The following is an 18,714-nucleotide window of genomic DNA, read 5'->3' as shown; positions in this document are numbered from 1 at the left end:
AAGATAGAAGCCAGGGGTGGGGCCTATGGTGTAATCAGGAGACTGGGACAGGAGGATTGCAAGAAAAAGGCCAGTCTGGGCAGCTTAGCAAGACCTTGTCTCAAAATAAAAAATAAATAGTGGCAGCATGTAGCTTAGTGGTAGAGCATCACTGGGTTTAATCCCCAGTTCCAAAAACAAAAAGGGGGATGGATGGTGATGAGATGGCAGGGGTGTGTAAGGAAATATGGCAGGTGAAATGTGCACTGCCTTAATGTTACAAGTAAGAAATAAGCCAGCAGGTAGAGATGGCTGCTTAGTGTTGTGACTCCTGTCATATAGCCTTTCAACTCTTGTGGACATGGATCATCATAACTTTTCATTGGCAAGGTCAGTGACAAATAAGTGTATGGGTAGCACTATAAGCCTTTTGGGGATACCAAGTACACAGTCTTTTGAGTCCTTTTCCCTCCTTGTCCATGCCCACCTTTGCTGTCTTTTAGCTTAAGCTCTGACCATGTTTGTAAGACCTGGTCCCACTGTCAGCTTCAGCCATCTGCACAACCTGGCATAGCCTTCTCCTGTAGCTGACTTGCAGAACTTGGCTCTACCTGCTACTCCACCCTTTCCCACTGCAAGAAGCAAATGACCTTTGCCTTCAGATGAACCTTCTGTTACTCCAATGGCTGTCCTCTTATCTGAGCCATTCAAATCTATTAAGGCCATTTAGCTATTAACCAGCCCTGGGCAAACATGAGCTATAATCCAAGGAACCCTCACCTCATCTGTCAATTTTTTCAGAACCAAATTTTTTTTTTTCCCCTGGAGGAAAGTACAGTCCAAATAAATTCATGGTAAAAGTACTAGTGACTTAATATATCAATCTGTGACCATTGGCACAATAAAACAGAACTATGGAGGAGCAAACAATGCTTAGCACAAAGGAATGGGAGTTCATAGCAAAGTTTCAGGCATCATTGAGAATATTATATATGAAGCATCCCTATACCCTCTAACTCCTTCCAAACAGTCTATACTGTTTTGGAAGCAAGAAACTGAAATGATTGAGATACATGATAATATGATGCCAGTCTTGATAGTCTGAGAAATTTGCAGCTAGACATTATGTGCAAGTTGCTACTTCTGGCCTCTCAACTCAGTACTCCCCACCCTCTGCCCCACTTCTATACACACACACATATGCATACTGCTTAGTGATAGAAGGAAGAGATTCATTCACTAGAAGAGCTTACATCTCTGATCCTAGAGGATATTAACCATGTAAAATAATAAGGGCCCTGTGGATTCACATATTTGTGTCTGGAACAGGGATAAAACAGTCACTCCTAGAACAAATGTAGAAATAGTACTTCCTCTGAGCCAGGCACTGACAGACTGGGTCAGTAGTGTTCCCTGGGATCCAAGTAAGGACATTCTTAAAATTGGCATGTACGATTTAGGTAATACACAAGTATGTGTCTATATGTGTGTGTTGGGAATTTAACCCAGGGCTATATCATGCTAAGTGCATACTCTACCACTAAGCTACACCTCCAACCATAGATTATTTTTTTTAGCTTACTAGTTGTGTATGTGTATATATATATATATTAGAAAAACTAGAAGCCAGGTAGGATGGTGCGTGCCTATAGTACCAGAGGCTCAGGAGGGTGAGGCAGGAGGATCATAAGTTTGAGGCTACTCTTAGCAACTTAGCAAGACCTTTCCTCAAATTAAAAAATAAAAAGGACTTGGGATTTAGCCCAATGCTAGAGTGCCCTGGGTTCAATCGTCAGTACTGCCAAAATAAAGAAGGAAAAGAAAAAAGCTAGAACTAGTACAAGTTGTGATAAGTTTCCACCTAAGATGGACTTAAATAAAAAGGAAACTAATAAACATTTTCTTTTAAACATAAATAGTACAGCTTGTACTTAAATGAGGCAAAAATTATATAGAAGCCTTACATTATATCAGAAAACCAACATCCCTTCTGAGAACAGTACCCAAGAATTGCCCATTAGATTGCACAGGTTCACATTTCTACATTTAACTTTGAAAGCTTTCCCCATAGCCAGAGCACTAGAAATGATTTGTTCTAAATGTGCTTCTGATGACATTTCAATATGGGCTGTACAACCTGTCGATATTCATAGACATTTGCACAAGGCGTTGGAGTGAAGTCCAGACACCAGGCAGGCATTTTGCATGTGACCACCCATTGAAGCCCCACAGCTGTTAAACAAAGGAAAATCAATGTGATGTGATTTAATCCCATCTGACAAATGAGGAAACATGCTCAGAGAAATAAAGTTGTGCCCGATTCTACAACTAAAAATGTAGATCCTAAATTCATACGCCTGTGTATATATCGGCCAGATTCCCATTGGTTGTCTTCATGCATGATTTGAATAGGGAGAAAAAAAATGAAATAACTTTGGAAAGTTTAAAATCAATCCAGTAAGGTAAGTTGAACAAACAAGTTCTTTAATAATCAAGTTTTTTCATAATCAAGAATGTAATATCTTGGGCCAGGCACTTGCCTATAATCCCAGGAACTGAAGAGGCTAAGGCAGGATTGCAAGTTCAAAGTCAGCCTCAGCAATTTAGCATGGCCCTAAGCAACTTAATGAAACTCTGTCTCAAAATAAAAAGGGCTAAGGATGTGGCTCAGTGGTTAAGTGCCCCTGGGTTCAATTCCAAGGACCAAAAAAAAAAAAGTAATGTGTTTACTAGTAAAAATAAACAGTAATGTACTCCAGGCATTAACTATGACCAGGTACTGTGTTTAGCATTTTGCATGTAAGTCTCACCACAAATCCAGGAGGGAGCTACTATTATTATCCCTACTTTACACACAAGGAAAGAGAATCTCTTTTGGAGAGATCCAAAAGCATATTTTATATTTCATATGCTTTTCCAAGAAACCTGAATCTTTCATCATAGTATGATTTAAGAGAAAGAAAACATAACAATCCTCATTTTGTGCCTGGCAGATATGTTCCAAGACCCCAGTGGTTTCCTGAACTACAGATAATACAAAACCCTCTATATAAAATGTTTTTCCTATACATAAATATCTATTATAAATTCATGTTAGGCACAGTAAGAGATTCATAATAGCAACTAATAATAAAACAAAATGCTTACAATGCAAATATTAATACTATAATAAAAATGAAATTATAAACTGCTTATTTCTGGAATTTTCCATTTAATATTTTCTAATCTTGATTGAAACCTTGGACAAAGGGGCACTAATGTACCTTACAAATAGGAAATATATGTTCTGGTCCGATTGCCACTGATTTTCTGTGTGACCTGAGGACATTCATGACCTCTAGTTTTGTTTCCTAGTCTATTAACAAGGATTCAGTCTAGGTGATACTTAATGTTTCTTGTAATTCTAAATTTTTACATAAATCTGAGGAGGGAGAACAACTCATTTTTCAGTTTGTGTTTTTTTTTTTTCTTTTTCTTTTTTTCATCTCTATTGTAAGCCATTTCACATTTTCCTCATTGAATTGAAAATCAGGAGAAAAACCAAAGTCCAGGGTATGAAGTCAGAGAAGGGTATGTGGGTTTGCTGTGTATAATTAGAGGTATTTAAAAGATATTTAAAGAATCATTTCCTGATACTTCAGCTACTGACTTCTCAGCAGGACTGGAAAGAATTTTATGTTTTTTCAGTGCTGGAGATTGAACCCAGGGCCTTGTGCATGCTCGGCCAGCGCTCTGCCACTGAGCTACACCCTCAGTCCTGGAGAAGATCTTTTAAGGAAAAATGAATTGTAGAAAGTTGACTATCAACATGCTGTAACTTGTAGAATTAGTTGAGGAAAGTTCTTCAGGAAACTAAAGTATCATCATGCCTTATAAGTTTGTAAAACATAATTTCAAAAGAAAAACAGCACACTTGGTAATGTGAATGACGGGGCCTTTGGATTTTAGAAGGGACAAAGAGAAATTCTTTTGTTTGTTGAGCTGTGACTAGGAGTATAGTAGCTCCTATTAGCACTGTGGTAGGTGTGTCCCAGGATAAACCCAGTGAAGACAGGGGCTCTCAGAATAGTTTGGATAGGAATAAGGGGAGTGGGCTGTAGGAGGTAAACATAAATTACTATGAAATGTGGCAGATGCTATGATAAGATGTTGCTCTGCCTGAATGAGTCAGAAAGAATTTTACAGAAGAGGTAAAATATCAGATGGGCTTTTGTTAGAGTCTGTAAACAAGTCAAGATGGCGCCTGGCATTTTGCAGAGGGAGTGGTTTGTGAAGTAACGCCAGCCATTAAGTGTGGAGATTCCTTATTGGTTGACTGCTGTATCTAGTTTATGTTAATTAAGATAAGCTGTGTGGAATGTATATATACCCCTCGGGTCCTACAATAAATGGCTCCCACTCCTGCTCTATCAACGTACACAAGTTGCTCGTCACTCCCCAGTTATTTTGCTGCAGCCGGACTGCGGCAGGCTTTGAAGGATGAATAGGAGTTTGTTGATGAAGAATAATCTCAGCAGTTGAAAACAGTATATGCAAAAAAAAAAAAAAAAAGCACTAAATTCTCAAAGAGCCAGGGTGTCATGACAACAGAGATCTTTACAGAGGAGATATGCAATGTTGATGAGGTTGCAAAGGAAGGTTGGGTCAAATCAGTAGTTTGCATTGAATTATATGGTGTGGGTAGAGATTTTAAGCAGAGTCTTAACATGATAACCTTTGTTATCAGGAAGATAATTAGAATGAACAAGGAGAAAAAATTATAGCTGAGGAAAAGTGGTGGTAGTATTTCTAATCCCTGCTGGGTCCTTAACAGATATTCCATAATTTTTTTTTTGTTAGAGTTTGTTCAACTCCTCCAATCTAAACTTTTGTCACCCTCCAAGTACCCCTGTCTTCTACACTAGAACACACACACATACACACACACACCCATGCACACACATGCCATCTGACCTGAATTCTTAAAACTTCCTGGTTCTCCACATCCCCACACCTCTATCACAGCCACCTGCCATCAGGCTCACAGGTTGAGGGGTCCTTCCCAGTCAAGTCCAAGCCTTCCAGTTCTTCACTTATCCCCCTATCTTCTGACCTTTTATTAGAATTTTTCAATGTGTGTGTATGGGTGGGGGTGGGGTGGAGAATAGAAGTTCACTGGATTGGACAAAAGGTAATGAAGGGAAAGGAGGGAGTGGGGGTGGGAAAGAATGAATTGGACATAACTTTCCTATGTTCACATATGAATACACGACCAGTGTAACTCCACATCATGTGCAACCATCAAAATGAGAAGTTATACTCCAGGTACGTATGATATGTCAAAGTACATTCTACTGTCATGTATAACTAAAAAGAACAAATAAAAAATTAAATTTTTTTTTAAATTGTAGATGGACACACATCTTTATTTATTTACTTTTATGTAGCGCTGAGGATCAAACCCAGTGCCTCACACGTGCCAGGCAAGCGCTCTACTACTGAGCTATAGCCCCAGCCCTAATTTTTTTTTTTTTCTATATGTGGTCTCCTTTCCCATCCTCTCAAGGAACTATAATCTGGCTTTTACCTCCACTGTTGTAATGAAACTGATCTCACAGCTGAATGACCAGTGAACTACTATTTTCTAAATTCAATGAAGTCTTTCAGTCCCTGCCTCATGGACTCCTTCAATAATATGAATCATCCTCTTCCATAAACTCACCATTCTTTTCCATTAGCTTCCATGACATCATCTAAACATCTAGCCCCAATCTCTTGTCCAAACATCAGACTTGTCTGTTGCCTGGTGGACATTTTTAACAGTCATGCAAGACCCTGAAACAGCATAGTAAGTCCAAGACTAAATCCATCTCCTCTCTCTCTCTCTCTTTTTTTTTTTCCCCTAGTACTGCGGACTGAATCCAAGGGCACATTACCACTGAGCTAGATTCCCAGCCATTTTTATTTTATCTTGAGATAGGATCTGACTAAGTTGCCCAGACTGGCCTAGAACTTGTGATCCTCCTGCTTCAGGTTTGTGAGTCTTCTGAGTCTCTGGGATTATAAACCTGCACCACTGTGCCTGGCTCTCGAAAATTTCATTGGTAGCATTATGGTCACTAAGTTACCCAAACTGGAAGCCTGAGAAGCACTCAAGAATTACCTCTCATTTCTTATACTGATCTAACACACGCCTATTTGATTTCCCCAAAAGTCAAATCCATCTCCTTATTTCTTAAACAAATGCAACAAGTTGGACATGTGTCCTTCCTTAACTGGACAACTGCAAAAGCCTTCCATCTAGGCTGCAGTCTCTATATTTGCCCCTGGCTCCGTTTACTTGGAACTGTCCCAGTTTTAGCACTAAAATTCCACATTCCAGAAAGCTCTCCTCCCTGATTGCTGATCTTCTTTTGGTTGCAAATGAAACTAGTTTAAGCACATAAAACTGAAAACCTAGACCAACTTCAGGTAGAGGTGGATTTGGGAGCTCTGCTTTCCAGTCTCTTCTCTGCCATTCTTTTATCTATCTATCTATCTATCTATTCTTATGTGGTGCTTAGGATCAAACCTAGGGCCTTACACATGCTAGGTGAGCGCTCCACCGCTGAGCCACAACCCCAGCCCCTCTGCCCCTCTTTCTTGAACAGGTTTCATTTCTGGTAGGTAAGATGACTGCCAGCATAGACATAGCCATCAGCTGGGCAACACCAGAAGAGAATCTGTGTAGCAGAAAAGTCCCAGGGAGGTCTCTGATTGGCCAGCTGAAGTTGTATATCCATCTCAATCACCAAGGCAGGGGGAAAGGCCAGACATGACAAATCTACCCTTGAGACTGGAGTAAGAGGATGGGAAGAAAGAAGTTAGCAGAAGAAAGAGGGAGAGGAACAGGACAGAGAGCAACAATAAATAAATGTCTCTTTACATTACCCTCAGATCCCTTCCAGGACGCTGTGTCCTGAGCAATTGAATCCATCAGAGAAAAGCTAGCCACAGTACACTCAGAATTGAACACTTTATTCTACATAAAAATCCTTGGAACCTCCTCCTCATTGCCAACAGGGCAAAGTCTACACTCCTGGGAAGAACACACAAGGTCCTCTGTGATTTGTCTCTGTCCACCTTTTTAGCTGACAAGTTTCCACTCCCTTCACACCTAATCCTCTAGTCAACAGCACAGAATGAGACCCATGTGGACCACGCCCTTCTCCCCTGAACTCCTAATCATGCTTCAGGACTCAAGTCAAGCATCTCCCTTTCCTGGAAGGCTCCCTGACCACCATCCTGCACTCCGCATGCGCAAGTGCGCACACACAACCACCGTGCATGCCCAGACATGCCATGACACTAAACTGGCTTGAAACTTGGCTGTCTGTCAGCTTCCTGTGCCCACATTCAAGACTACGGGCAGATACCAGGCATAGTCATCTGTATGGAGCAGGCTGCAGCTCAGTGCTTAGCACGCAGCATGTTCTCAGCCCTAGATTCTGAACAGAACTACGGAGAGTCCAAGTAAGGGATAAAGAACTGAGTTGAGTTCCCTGAAAGGTGAAGACAGATTAGGGAAAATTAACATAATGTAATTGGATGTTGTATTTAGTTAAGTTGGGCTATGCAGCTTGTGGAGGATGAGGGGGCAGGGTAGTTCTTTTTTTATTTAAATAACTCTCTAATTTGCAAATTTAGAATAATTGCATAGAAAATATACACACATACATAGAAAATTACCAACTCATGGGAAATGTAATTGTTATTAGATTACACGTATTGTTCCTAGGAACTGGGCTGAGTTTTTTCAATATACTGTTTTCATCATCATAACAACACCCCCACCCCCTTTATAGAAGTAAAGCTTAGAGAAGTTATGTTAACTTTCCCAGGATCCCAGCCCAGGTCTTTCTGGCTCCAAAACCTCACTGTCTCACCTCTTCTGCTCTCCCTCTTTCTTTTGCCAGCCCAGTCCTTCATAGTCACACAAAAAAGCAAAGTGAAATCAGAAGACTCTTCAAGCCAGCCTCTTATCGCTGAGTGCTTATTTCAAAGATTGAAACATGATTGCAATATGGTGATAGAGTCATGTAAATTTGCTGCTTTTCTGAATAAATTCTTTTCTCAGAGCATTAATTCTAGAAAAAAAGATTTCATTTAGCATAAAAACACTATGAAGATCCCTTTTCCCAGTGATCTGATCTATGATACCAGAACAATTCTTAGAATGCTCTCCACCCAGCTTTTCATCTCCTTTAGTTTTCCTGAGGCTTGGTCCTGCTTATCAGGGTTAAGTAAAAGATTAGATTCAATTAGTTTCATCCTCCTCAGGCAACCTCTGCTGTCTGGTTGGCCTTTTAGAGACAGCTTCAGTATAAAGAGGATTGAGTTCACAGGAAAATTCTGTTCTTCTACTTCCTTGCTCAAGAATCTTGGAGAGGGGCTGGGGATGTGGCTCAAGCGGTAGTGGGCTCACCTGGCATGTGCGGGGGCCCTGGGTTCAATCCTCAGCACCATATAAAACTAAAATAAAGATGTTGTGTCCACTGAAAACTAAAAAATAAATGTTAAAAAAAAAAAAAAAGAATCTTGGAGATGTTTCTTGACCTCTATGAGCCTCACTTGCTTTAGCAGGAAAACAAATGAGTTAATAATTGTGAAAAGTACACTGTACTAGAGGATATAAGAAAAATGGGAACCCTCTCACTTCCTAGTACCTGCTACCTTCCTGACACCCAGCAGTATGCCTGTACAATAATACCAGTACAACCATTTGTTATGCCAATCATTTCTTCCTCATCTTCCCACTGCCCAGCACTGTGCTGGTGCACAACAGGTCTTTTGATGGTTCCATTCAAGGTGGAACTTTGTGAACTTTCCTGCCTTTTGTGGTTCCTGTAACTTCTATTGCGATCAATTTAGTAAAATAGTAAATTTCAACCCTGTCTCCAGGTGGCATATGGTTCTGCTACACATCTTCCCGAGGAACCTCTGCAATTTGCAGAGGAAGGTACATTCATTCCTCAGCTCCTGGGGATGCTGACATCAAGGAGAGAATGCTGCTCCCTCCCTCCTCCCTCCTGGGACTTGGAAAGTGGCTGAGCTGCATCTGCAGGCACAGAAACTCAGGGAAATCGTGAGGTGTTCCTCAGACTTTCCTGATAGCAAGACTTACCCGAAGCACTTAAAGAAATTCTAAGCCTTATCTCGGCCCCACTTAATCTGAGACTTCTGGGAAGGGGTCTTGAAAAATTGTATTTTAGCCAGCACCCCAGGGCCTTGTTTGCATTAGTAGTTTGAGAAATTCTGATAGTGCAGGCACGTCTTTTGACGCAGGTGGACTCCAAGCCCAAGAGTTTTAAATATTGAGGCAAAAGGCAGACCACAGTTGCCCAAAAGTTTAGGGAGGGAAGACTACTTGAGTCCGGTAAGCTAGAATTGACTCTAGAGAAGGCTGAGGCCTGTGGCAAATAAGAAATCCTAGTCTAAAAGGGAGGAGCTTCTTCATAGCTCCAGCCGTGGCTGCAGCATCTAGCAAATCTAGAAATCAAGATTTTGCAAAGAATTTTCCCATATTTAAATGTTAAATCTGATATTTTTAAGAAAATTGCTAAATATTAAGTGAGCCAGATTTTTCTTGGCTACCCATTTCCGCATTCACGTTAGGACTTTGTGTCATCTTTTTCTGGCTCTCTCTTTATGGTGATAACATCCTTTCTCAGGGTTTTTTTTTTTTTTTTTTTTTTTTTTTTTTTTTGGTACTGGGGATTGAGCCCAGGGGCACATTACCACCAAGCTGTATCTTCAACCCTTTTAATATTTTCTTTTTGGGAAAGGTCTTTACCAAGTTTCTGAGGGTCTTGCTAAATTGCAGAGGCTGGCCTCAGATTTGTAATCCTCCTACTTCAGCTTCCTGAGTTGCTGGGATTATAGGCATGCATCATCATGCCCAATTGGCCACCAGTAATTTTAAATTTTTTTTTCTCCCCTCCATGGTACTGGGGACCAAATCCAGGACTTTGCTCACACTAGGCAAATACTCTACTACTGCATTATACTGCAACCCAATGAATTATTTTTAATTGCTTTGTATTGTTGCCTACTGGGAAAAAAACCTTGGCTTGCAGCAAAATCATAGTTAGGCTCCTGCCATTTTTCCCACATTGTCACTCATCATTGAAGGACAATACTACATCTAGCTTTGCCACTTGCTATCCAGTATGACTCTGGGCAAAATTACTCTCTCTGAATATGAGTCTTTTCACCTTCAAAATGGAGACATTCATAGTATCTACTTCATAGAATTGTTGAAAGTGCTGGTAAGTTGCAATAGGTAAAGTACTTAGATCAGTGCTCAGCATAAACCTATATTATTGTTCTCATCCCCAGAAGCCAGCCTTAAACATGCCTTGAGCTGCAGTTCCTCCTCCATGAATAAATGCCCTTCACTGTCCTCTGGCAAGTCTCTTCACCTTTCATGTCTCACTGGACCTAGAAAAGACTCCTTGACCCGAGAACACTTATGTCTTAAGTATATCACTTATCACCTATTATCACTCATCACCCAATTTTACAGGTATCAGGCATCTCTAACTAAATTGTGCACATCCTTGAAGGCAGCTGCTTCTTCATCTTTTATAGCCTGGGACCTAACAGCTCCAAGTACATGATAGGCATTTAGTAAAGAGCATTAAAGGAATGAATGTGCTTATCCTGATTACCTTATAGATGATAAATTTAAGGGCAAATGCTCCCATAGGCTGGATCTTAGTAATAATCTCTGTAGCACATAGTAAAATCATATTCAAACAATCCATCAAGTATTTTTTGTGCAATTTTCAATGCACAATGCTAGCTTTTAATCAAAGAACTTACAACTTTTGCTCCTTCCATCCCTCTATACCCTGGAGAGTTCTACCCTTTGAACTTCCCTAAAGATACTCTTGGCCTCCTTTTTTTTTTTTTTTAAATTGGGCATATTCTGCTTTAGTATATTGTGTGTGTCAATATACTTAACACCTTGTTTCTCTAGACTGTGAGCTCCCTGAAGTCAGCATATACCTGATTTTTTCCTAGACTTCAACTTAACCAGCTTAGTCCCTTGCCCATAGTGAACACTCACTCTTTCTTGGTGGTTTCTATGAATACAACATTTTCACAGAGGTTCTGATGTTTAATAAGGATTTTTTTTTAAAGGAATTTATCTCTCAACTTAGAGACATTGGCATGAGTTAAATCATGCCATTGGATTCTATTCATTTGAAAGAAAAATTTAACCCTTATAATTGAAAATAAAGGAGATAATCATTTCATAAGGATTATAGTAAGCTAAATCAAAATATGCTTTGAAAAAGTTTCTAATTGATAGCATACTAATAGCTGCTTCCTACAAATAATCTTTTTTTTCTTTATTTGAGAATAGTAGATAACAGGAAATTAGCTACTTTCATAGGCCCTTTTTTATAGAAGTTTGACTTACTGAGGCCCTTAGTTAATTGTGGAAAGGAGGAGGCAATGCTATTTATGACACTGAGGTTAAGTTGCCAGTGGGGGGAAAAAAAACAGGTATTTTCCACTTTTCAACATACAAGACACCTTAGGTAGATGAGGGGATTTTTGTTCTTGTAACATTTCCACCTGGCTTATGATAAATATGTTTAAGGATTTTTCAAGCAACAACTGAAGAATAAATATTGGCATTAATTAGAGGCAGATGCTGTCCAAGCAATCCAATCCATGATTGGATTTTTCAATGCTATGTTAACTTTTTATTATGTTCAGGAAAGAATAACAATGAAACAAAACTCAAAACAGTAGCATTGTGTAAATTGTTGAGATTATCTACAAACAAGGCAATCTGAGGAATGTGTGCTATTATTTCATATCCCTAAGCCATAGAATTTAGGATAAAGAATCAAGACTTCTTTTTAATAATAATATATGTGTGTACATTATAAGCAACAGACAAATGTCTCTGAAGTCTTAAATGTTTTCCTATTACTATCATCTGGGTTTTAATATGACACCTTCTATTGACCAACTATTATATGCCAGTAGTTAGCACTCATTCTTATTCTTTCTCATTTTTCTTTTTCTTTCTTTTTGTGGTGCTAGGAATTGAACACAGGGCTCACTCTTGCTAACCATATGCTCTACCACTGAGCCACATCCCCAGCCCTGCACTCATTTCTAGTCATTTATTTAACAAATATCATTCAGCACCTATTGCTGCCATGCATGTGTGTTAACCACTGGCCTATAACCACGAACCAATTATTAGTTCCTGCCCTCGAGTTGTAGTAAATGACCTGCAAGACAGGTCATTTTTATCTCTATTTTACAAAGAAGAACAGAATGGAGAAGGACCAACCCAGGCTGCCTGCTATCCAGGCTCCTTCCACCAAAGTTGCTTTTCTCCACTCTGCCTACCAAGTTTAATTCACTCATCTTTGCAGAAGGGTTTTTAATCACACATAGTAGTGAAAAAAAGATTGAAAATACTTACTCTGATGGGAATGCAAAAAAAAAAAAATGCTGTTTCAAACTCACTGCTCTCAATTTTCTTTTAATATGAAAAGATTAAATTCCAATTATGGTTTGGATTTTGCTTTGGCTGAACAAGCTGATTGGAATTCTAGCAGACAGAAAAAAAAGCAGAAACACCTATGTTCTGCAGGTGAAAGGTGAAAGGCTCTTTATGAACCTGTTCTAAGATATGCAGGAACTTAAGAGTGGTTTTTTTCTTTGTTATTGTTGCTATTGGTTTTTCTCTACTGTTTTTCCTGATCATACAGAGTCATGATAATGATGGGAGACTGATGGAGGGGAGCTTGGGAGGGTATGGTTTGAGAAGTAAACATAGAAAAACCCTGAGGACTGAAGTTATGCTAGGCCTCGCCTCAGTAAGCATTTTTGCTTTCTTTGGCTCTGTCTATAGGAGATTGTTGCAGTTAATTATCAAGTGACTGTGCCAACTAAAAGATGATTGTTCTGCTGAAAGCTTTCATTTCTTTCACTTCTTTCCTCTCTGCCATCTTTCCCAATTGACATAATTTAACCAGTCCCCTTAAAAACTGTTGTGAATATTCAGCTGGAGGGTACAAAACCCTAGGAATAGGCTAAGGGCACTGCCATGCTACCAGGCCACTTCATTCCCTAAATAAGGTTCTGCTAAGTGCACAGCCTTGGACTGGTAGTCACTTCCTAATCAGCCCTTTTACCTCCAGCCATTCAACCCAGTAGCGGTCTCTCATAGTCCAATGTTATCTTCCAATGCTGACTGTGCCACTTAGTTCATGAAGCTGTCTTCAGGCTGCTCATTTACAGAAGGCTATATGCATACGGGTGAGGGGTGATGTAGAATGCCTTCAGTCTGGGCCTAATCTCCACCTACCTTTTCAACTATCTCTCCCTAATCTGTCTATACCAGAGGCACACAGAGTCACTTTATGTTCCCTGGAACAGGTTGTGATGTTTTAAGCCTCCACACCTTTGCATAAACTAATGCGGCTGCTAGTAATATCCCTTTCTCCTACTTAAGAGAAATGAAACTTTTTAAGACCCAAATAAAAATGATTCTCCTCAATAAAAACTTCACTCATCTTGCAGGTAGCTTTGGTAATTCCTCTCTGCTTCCACATTTTGTACACAGTTTAGCACTAACATTAATAAGCTATAATTTTTCAGATTCTGCAAGTTGAATCTCACCACGGGTTTTTGGTTTGTGGTGCAGAGTATTGAACCCAAGGTCTGGTGCATGCTAAGCAAGTGGTCTACCACTGAGCTGCATCTCCAGCCGGCAAGCTGAATATGTAACCATTTCTTTTTTCTAACCCCAACCCCAATTCTTCTTAAATTACATGTTTTTCTGACCTAGTGTAGAGCAAGGCATCAGCAAAATATCTGTTAATAAAGTCCAAGCTAACAAAAGACAGAAGAACACACTGAGAAATGATGCAATTATTCCACATCAGTTTATTGTAGGTATTGTTTCAAAAAATTTATAGCATAAATAACCTTTCATGTCATAAAATAACTTAGTACAATTATAATAAAACTTTTGAGAATTTAACATCTCATCAAAATACAATAAAATATGGTTTTAAAATATGATTAACCCTTTCAGTTTTTTTTTTTAACTTGAGGGAGGGAATATAAACCAAAATACCCAAACTACTGCTGCACATTTAAACTTTAACAAAGCATATTTGGTTTATTTTAATGTAACTCAACCATCCTAAATTAATACGTAGTTTTCCTTCCCACGTGGTTCTCTGTAATTTTTGTTCCTTTTGACTTTTATTTGTTTCAACACAGCTTGTTTCTTCATTTTCACCTCTTTCCATCTGCAAAGTCATCTATCTCTGGGCCCCCAGAACATGTAGTTGAACTCACTCAGCCCCTTGACATCAGTTTCTGTAATCCTTGCATCAGTGTAGGGAGTAACTGCTTGAGTAACTACAAAGGTATTTCAAAACTTCAGTGCAATTTGGTTTAGTTATTTTCATTCAGATGCCATCACCGTTCAGGGAGATTAATCACTGGAACCCACTGATCCATGTAGCGACTTTCTCGGCAGAAACAAATAAGTTGACTTAAGGCAGGATCCTTCCATTGTGATGAATGTGGATTCTAGGAACAAATTTAGAAAAATCAATTTCCCATAAAAATCATCAGCATTTGCTAATAATTACACTACTGGTGAAAGGAAGATACCTGAACATTCTATATTTTGGCTGTGACATGGAGACAAGTTATAAGCACAAACAATATAAATTCTTCTAAAGTAGTTGGGTTTCCTATAAAACGACTAAAAATATTATCTATCAAACTGTACTCTGCAAAGTCTAAACACATGAAACTCATAATGAGCCAAATATATGTTTGCATATCTATTCAGTTTTGCATGAGAGGATCATTCACAGGGTTGCCTTCCCATACTTGTACCCTGGCTGAGGCTTCAGTGTAACAATTTTGAAAAGTATTTCCATACTGTGTGTACAATGAGATGAGAGTTGCACACCAGCTAACTGGAATTGCCACCTGTTATCTTCCAAAAGATAATGAGTAGTACTTTTCAGAAGTAGCAGAATAACTGAGGCTGCACTTCCCTAGACCAGTCAAAAAGGAGTAAAATTCAGAAGACAGTCAAGCCAGCACAATTACTTCTAAAAACATCTTGTCTACCCTCCAAAGGCTTTATGAGAGTGGGGAGGTGGGACTGCATTTAAAAATTGCAAGATTGCAAAGAAAAAAAATCCCACTCGAGCCTCTTAATGTATTTCTAGGATATTAATAAGGTCAGTCTCCTACACCATTTCTATTTTTAGCTTTGACTGGCAGAGAACGAAGCTGACTTCTTAATGAGGGGTGAGCCAGGAATTTATTTGGCTTTATCTAATCTGCCCTGCTAAAGGAATTAGTCACGCGAGGTAGTGCAGATGTAGGTAGGGAGTAGCCCGGCTGACTGCTGACTCACAGGGATCTCTTCCGCTGTTGGCACCAGCCAACGTGCTTAGACTTGTTCTGTACCCGAGAAAATCCTGATGATGAAACTAGTACCTCTCGGCTGAAAGTCCAACACACTTTAGTGGGGCAAAGGCAGCCACGCTCTTAACCCCCACCCATACAGGTCTGCAGCCTATCACTCAGCCCTAGCTCGCTTCCTTTCAGGGTTCTAGCCCCAACTTGGTCACAATCTCCTTCTTCCTTACCGTAACCAGCACGCAGTGCAGGTCCGGGGGCTGCGCTGCGCCCTCGCTTGCAGCTGGGCTCCCGTCGGTCTCCAGCAGCAGGAGCTCTGCCAACCGGCCCGGGTTGCTGACGCGCAGGATGTTAATGTCGTTCTCACAGCAGAACGCCTGGATCAGAGTGAAGTGGATCTGCAGAGCCACATCCCTGTCGTCGTCCTCGTCTGCGGCCAGCAGGCACAGAACCACATTATCCGGGTCGCTGCAGGCAATGGGCAAAGCGGGTAAATGCTGAGGTTCCCCCGACCCGCGTGGGCACCCGCAACCCCCGCCGCATCCCGGGATCACCTCCGGCCTGGGGCTACCAGCCCGGGGCAGGCAGCGCGCAGCAGATGCAAATCACAGAGGGGTGCTGCACGGTGAGGGGCGTCCCGGAGGCGACCTCCGCAGGCTGGGGTGGGAAGGGGTCCCACGAGGGGATAGCTAAGGCTCGCCCCCACTTACACGTTGAGCAGCTTCGCCGCCTCGTACACCCCGACTGTGATGGTACGCTGACTCAGGGCTTTGCTGAGCACTTCCTCCAGGGCATCGCCCACCTTGTCCATCCTATGGGTGAGCAAAAGTAAGGGGACCTGTGAGCCCTCGGGCCATTGCCGACCCCTCCCCCTGCACCAAGACCCTCTCTTCCGAGGGCCAGGGCACTCGGGCTTTCTGCAAACCCGGACTGCCCCGGCCGCGTCACCCCTCATGACCCCTCTCACGCCCGGAGGTCGGTTGTCCCGTGAGAATCCCCGAGAGTGCCCCGTCACCCTCCCCGGGGGTCATGACCACAGCCTGTCTGCCGCGGAAGCCGCTTCTGACTTCGCAAGGCCCTGGCGGGGTGCTTTCCGTTGACGGGTGACCCTCGAGGATCCCCGAGGGAGCGAGGGCAGGAGGTGCCCTAGACAAACTTTTCCGCTTGCTCCCCTGCAAATCTTCCACAGCCCAGCTGCCCTGAAGCGCGCGGGGAATGCGAGAGGACTAGGGCCGGAGAAGTCAGCAGGCGGACTTACCTTTCGGTCTTTTGCTCTCCAGCCGAGAATTCTTCCAAAGTCATATTGCAACTGCAAGTCCCTCACAGAGAGCGCGGCGTGCGGGCTGCTCCTGCCACCGTGGGCGCGCGGGCGCCAGCTCTCTGCACTCGCTCTCAGGCTTCCTGTGGCGCGCTCCGATCCGACGCAGTCCGACCGCCCCTCGCCCTCCCGGGCTCCTCCAGCAGCGCCCGCCGCTGCCGCGCCGTGCTCCCTTCCCGCCCGCTTGCTGGCTCGCCCCGTCGCTTGCGGGCCCTAGCCTAGAAGAGTACCACGACGCTACTACCGCAGCTGCCTCACAGCCACTGGAGGACAAAGGCCCTGGCTCGCCGGAGTTATCCTGCCAATCCTCAGCCAACCACGTCCAGTCTCATTTGCATACGGTGTGGTCATTGGTCCATGCAAATTAGACTGCTTCGGCAATTTGACCCCTGTTCTTGGAGCCCAGCTGAGAGGAGCGGAAAAAGGCGGAGCTAAGCGGGAGGCGATCCGAGGGGACGCGGGCGGTGCAGAAACCGGGAAGGCGGGGTCCGGAGCTGGTTCTCTTATCCGGTTGGTGGGGGGCCATCTGGAGTGAGGGACGTTGCGGTGGCGGGAGGTGACTTCAGTTTCGGCTGCAGCAGCCTGCCGATTGTTTTTCTAGTTGGTGCACATTTAAAAATTATTGTTTCATATCTTTTGCTTTAAGAGGTTGTTATTAAAATCTATTCCCAGGGTTAATGCACCCAAGTCTAGTAATTATTAGTAAGCAGGTTACATTAAAAAAAAAAAGTATGTCCAGACCTCCTGGGCAAAGGTTAGTTACCTCAGAAATTTTGCTTATATAAGTCTAGGCAAAGCTGCTTATTAGTAGTAGTATTATTTCGGTGCCCTGATGGCTGGTTTGATTTATTTTTGGAAAGTTGCAAGGGTTGGAAGCTCAAAAAAGAAAAACCAACACGTTTGTGTTTAGTGATGGCAGGGAATCAAGTTGGAATCTTTTCTGCAGAAAGCAAAAAGGCTTCCCATCAGCAGTGTGTAGCTCTGGGAATCCCTGACCTAGCTTGTGTATCTGTGGGGAGCTGATGACCACCTGTGAGAATCTCAGCCTGACAACCCAATTTCACCTTTCTCAAAGTGCCTTTCCCACAGAAGAGTCCTTTGCATGCACAACAGCAGAGAGACAAATATCTGACACCCACACAACCAGCCACAATCTAAATTCAAAATGCTCTAGATATGCCCTGAGCTTTTTTTCATAAGACAAGTGAGTATGTCACTATCTTCCACAGAGTCTGTGATCTCACTGTGAATTATTGATGTCAGATGCTGAATCATGAAGCTGTGGCTATAGGACATTTTAGTCATATGCTAAAATTTCACCTTTGAGATAATGGCAACTTGTAGGTGGAAAGCAGACCTTTATAACTGCAAGCAGGAGTTACATGTTTCTTAAAAACAAACTTTAATGTACAGATTTCACTGAATAGTTCAAAACTCCCTTCCTTTGTTTTATGACTTTATGCAATACATGCAAAAACATTTCATAAACCTACTGGAGTCACTCAAGTGGTGAAAATGCCTCCGATATGCTTGCATTCAAAACAGTGCTTACATTATAAGGGTCTCTGCACTGCTACAGGTCACAGAGTAAATTTTGCAAAGGTACATGGGAATTTTGTGACCCTATGTTTTTATCATTCTAGACAAAATATTCTCCAGCTCCTTTGATTTTATTTAGTATAAATGAAAAGTAATAGATTGGTTTTCTGGTTCACTTATTTTCGCTGCCACTTTGCACAATTTCTAAAAAGGAACAATATTTAAGTAAAGGAATGGTCATCATCAGTGCATAATTCACCCATGGATGCTGTGTATTTTGTATCCATGCCTTAAATCCTTATATGAGATGTCTTTGTTAAAGAGCTCCTCAACATTGGGACATAGTTTAGTGATGGAATGTTTTCCTAGCATTTGTTAAGTTCCTGGGTTCAATTGTCAGCATTGCAAAACAAAAACCAAAACAACAA

General features: G+C 41.7%; 1 protein-coding gene across 1 annotated transcript; it reads right to left on the bottom strand.

Annotated features, from left to right (window-relative positions):
• Positions 1-13,900: 13,900 nt before the first annotated feature.
• Gadd45a (growth arrest and DNA damage inducible alpha) lies at positions 13,901-17,028 on the bottom strand. The gene is made up of 4 exons (XM_015490492.2): positions 16,688-17,028; positions 16,140-16,241; positions 15,660-15,897; positions 13,901-14,577 (listed from the first exon to the last, which is right to left on the bottom strand). The coding sequence occupies exons 1-4, from the start codon at positions 16,729-16,731 to the stop codon at positions 14,464-14,466; spliced, it is 498 nt and encodes a 165-aa protein (XP_015345978.1). The 5' UTR covers positions 16,732-17,028; the 3' UTR covers positions 13,901-14,463.
• Positions 17,029-18,714: the final 1,686 nt, after the last annotated feature.

The sequence above is a fragment of the Marmota marmota genome, unplaced genomic scaffold (assembly GCF_001458135.2).
Source record: "Marmota marmota marmota unplaced genomic scaffold, marMar, whole genome shotgun sequence".
In the NCBI taxonomy this organism is placed as follows: domain Eukaryota; kingdom Metazoa; phylum Chordata; class Mammalia; order Rodentia; family Sciuridae; genus Marmota; species Marmota marmota.
Note: the sequence above shows the minus strand (reverse complement) of the source record. Positions and strands in the feature narration are given on the sequence as shown.

Coding starts and splice junctions, on each gene's coding strand:
- Gadd45a (XM_015490492.2), bottom strand. CDS start 16,731: ATGACTTTGGAAGAATTCTCGGCTGGAGAGCAAAAGACCGAAAG. Junction 15,898..16,139: donor GCGGCGAAGCTGCTCAACGT/GTAAGTGGGGGC, acceptor CATTGCCTGCAG/CGACCCGGATAATGTGGTTC. Junction 14,578..15,659: donor TGCACTGCGTGCTGGTTACG/GTAAGGAAGAAG, acceptor ATTTGTTCCTAG/AATCCACATTCATCACAATG.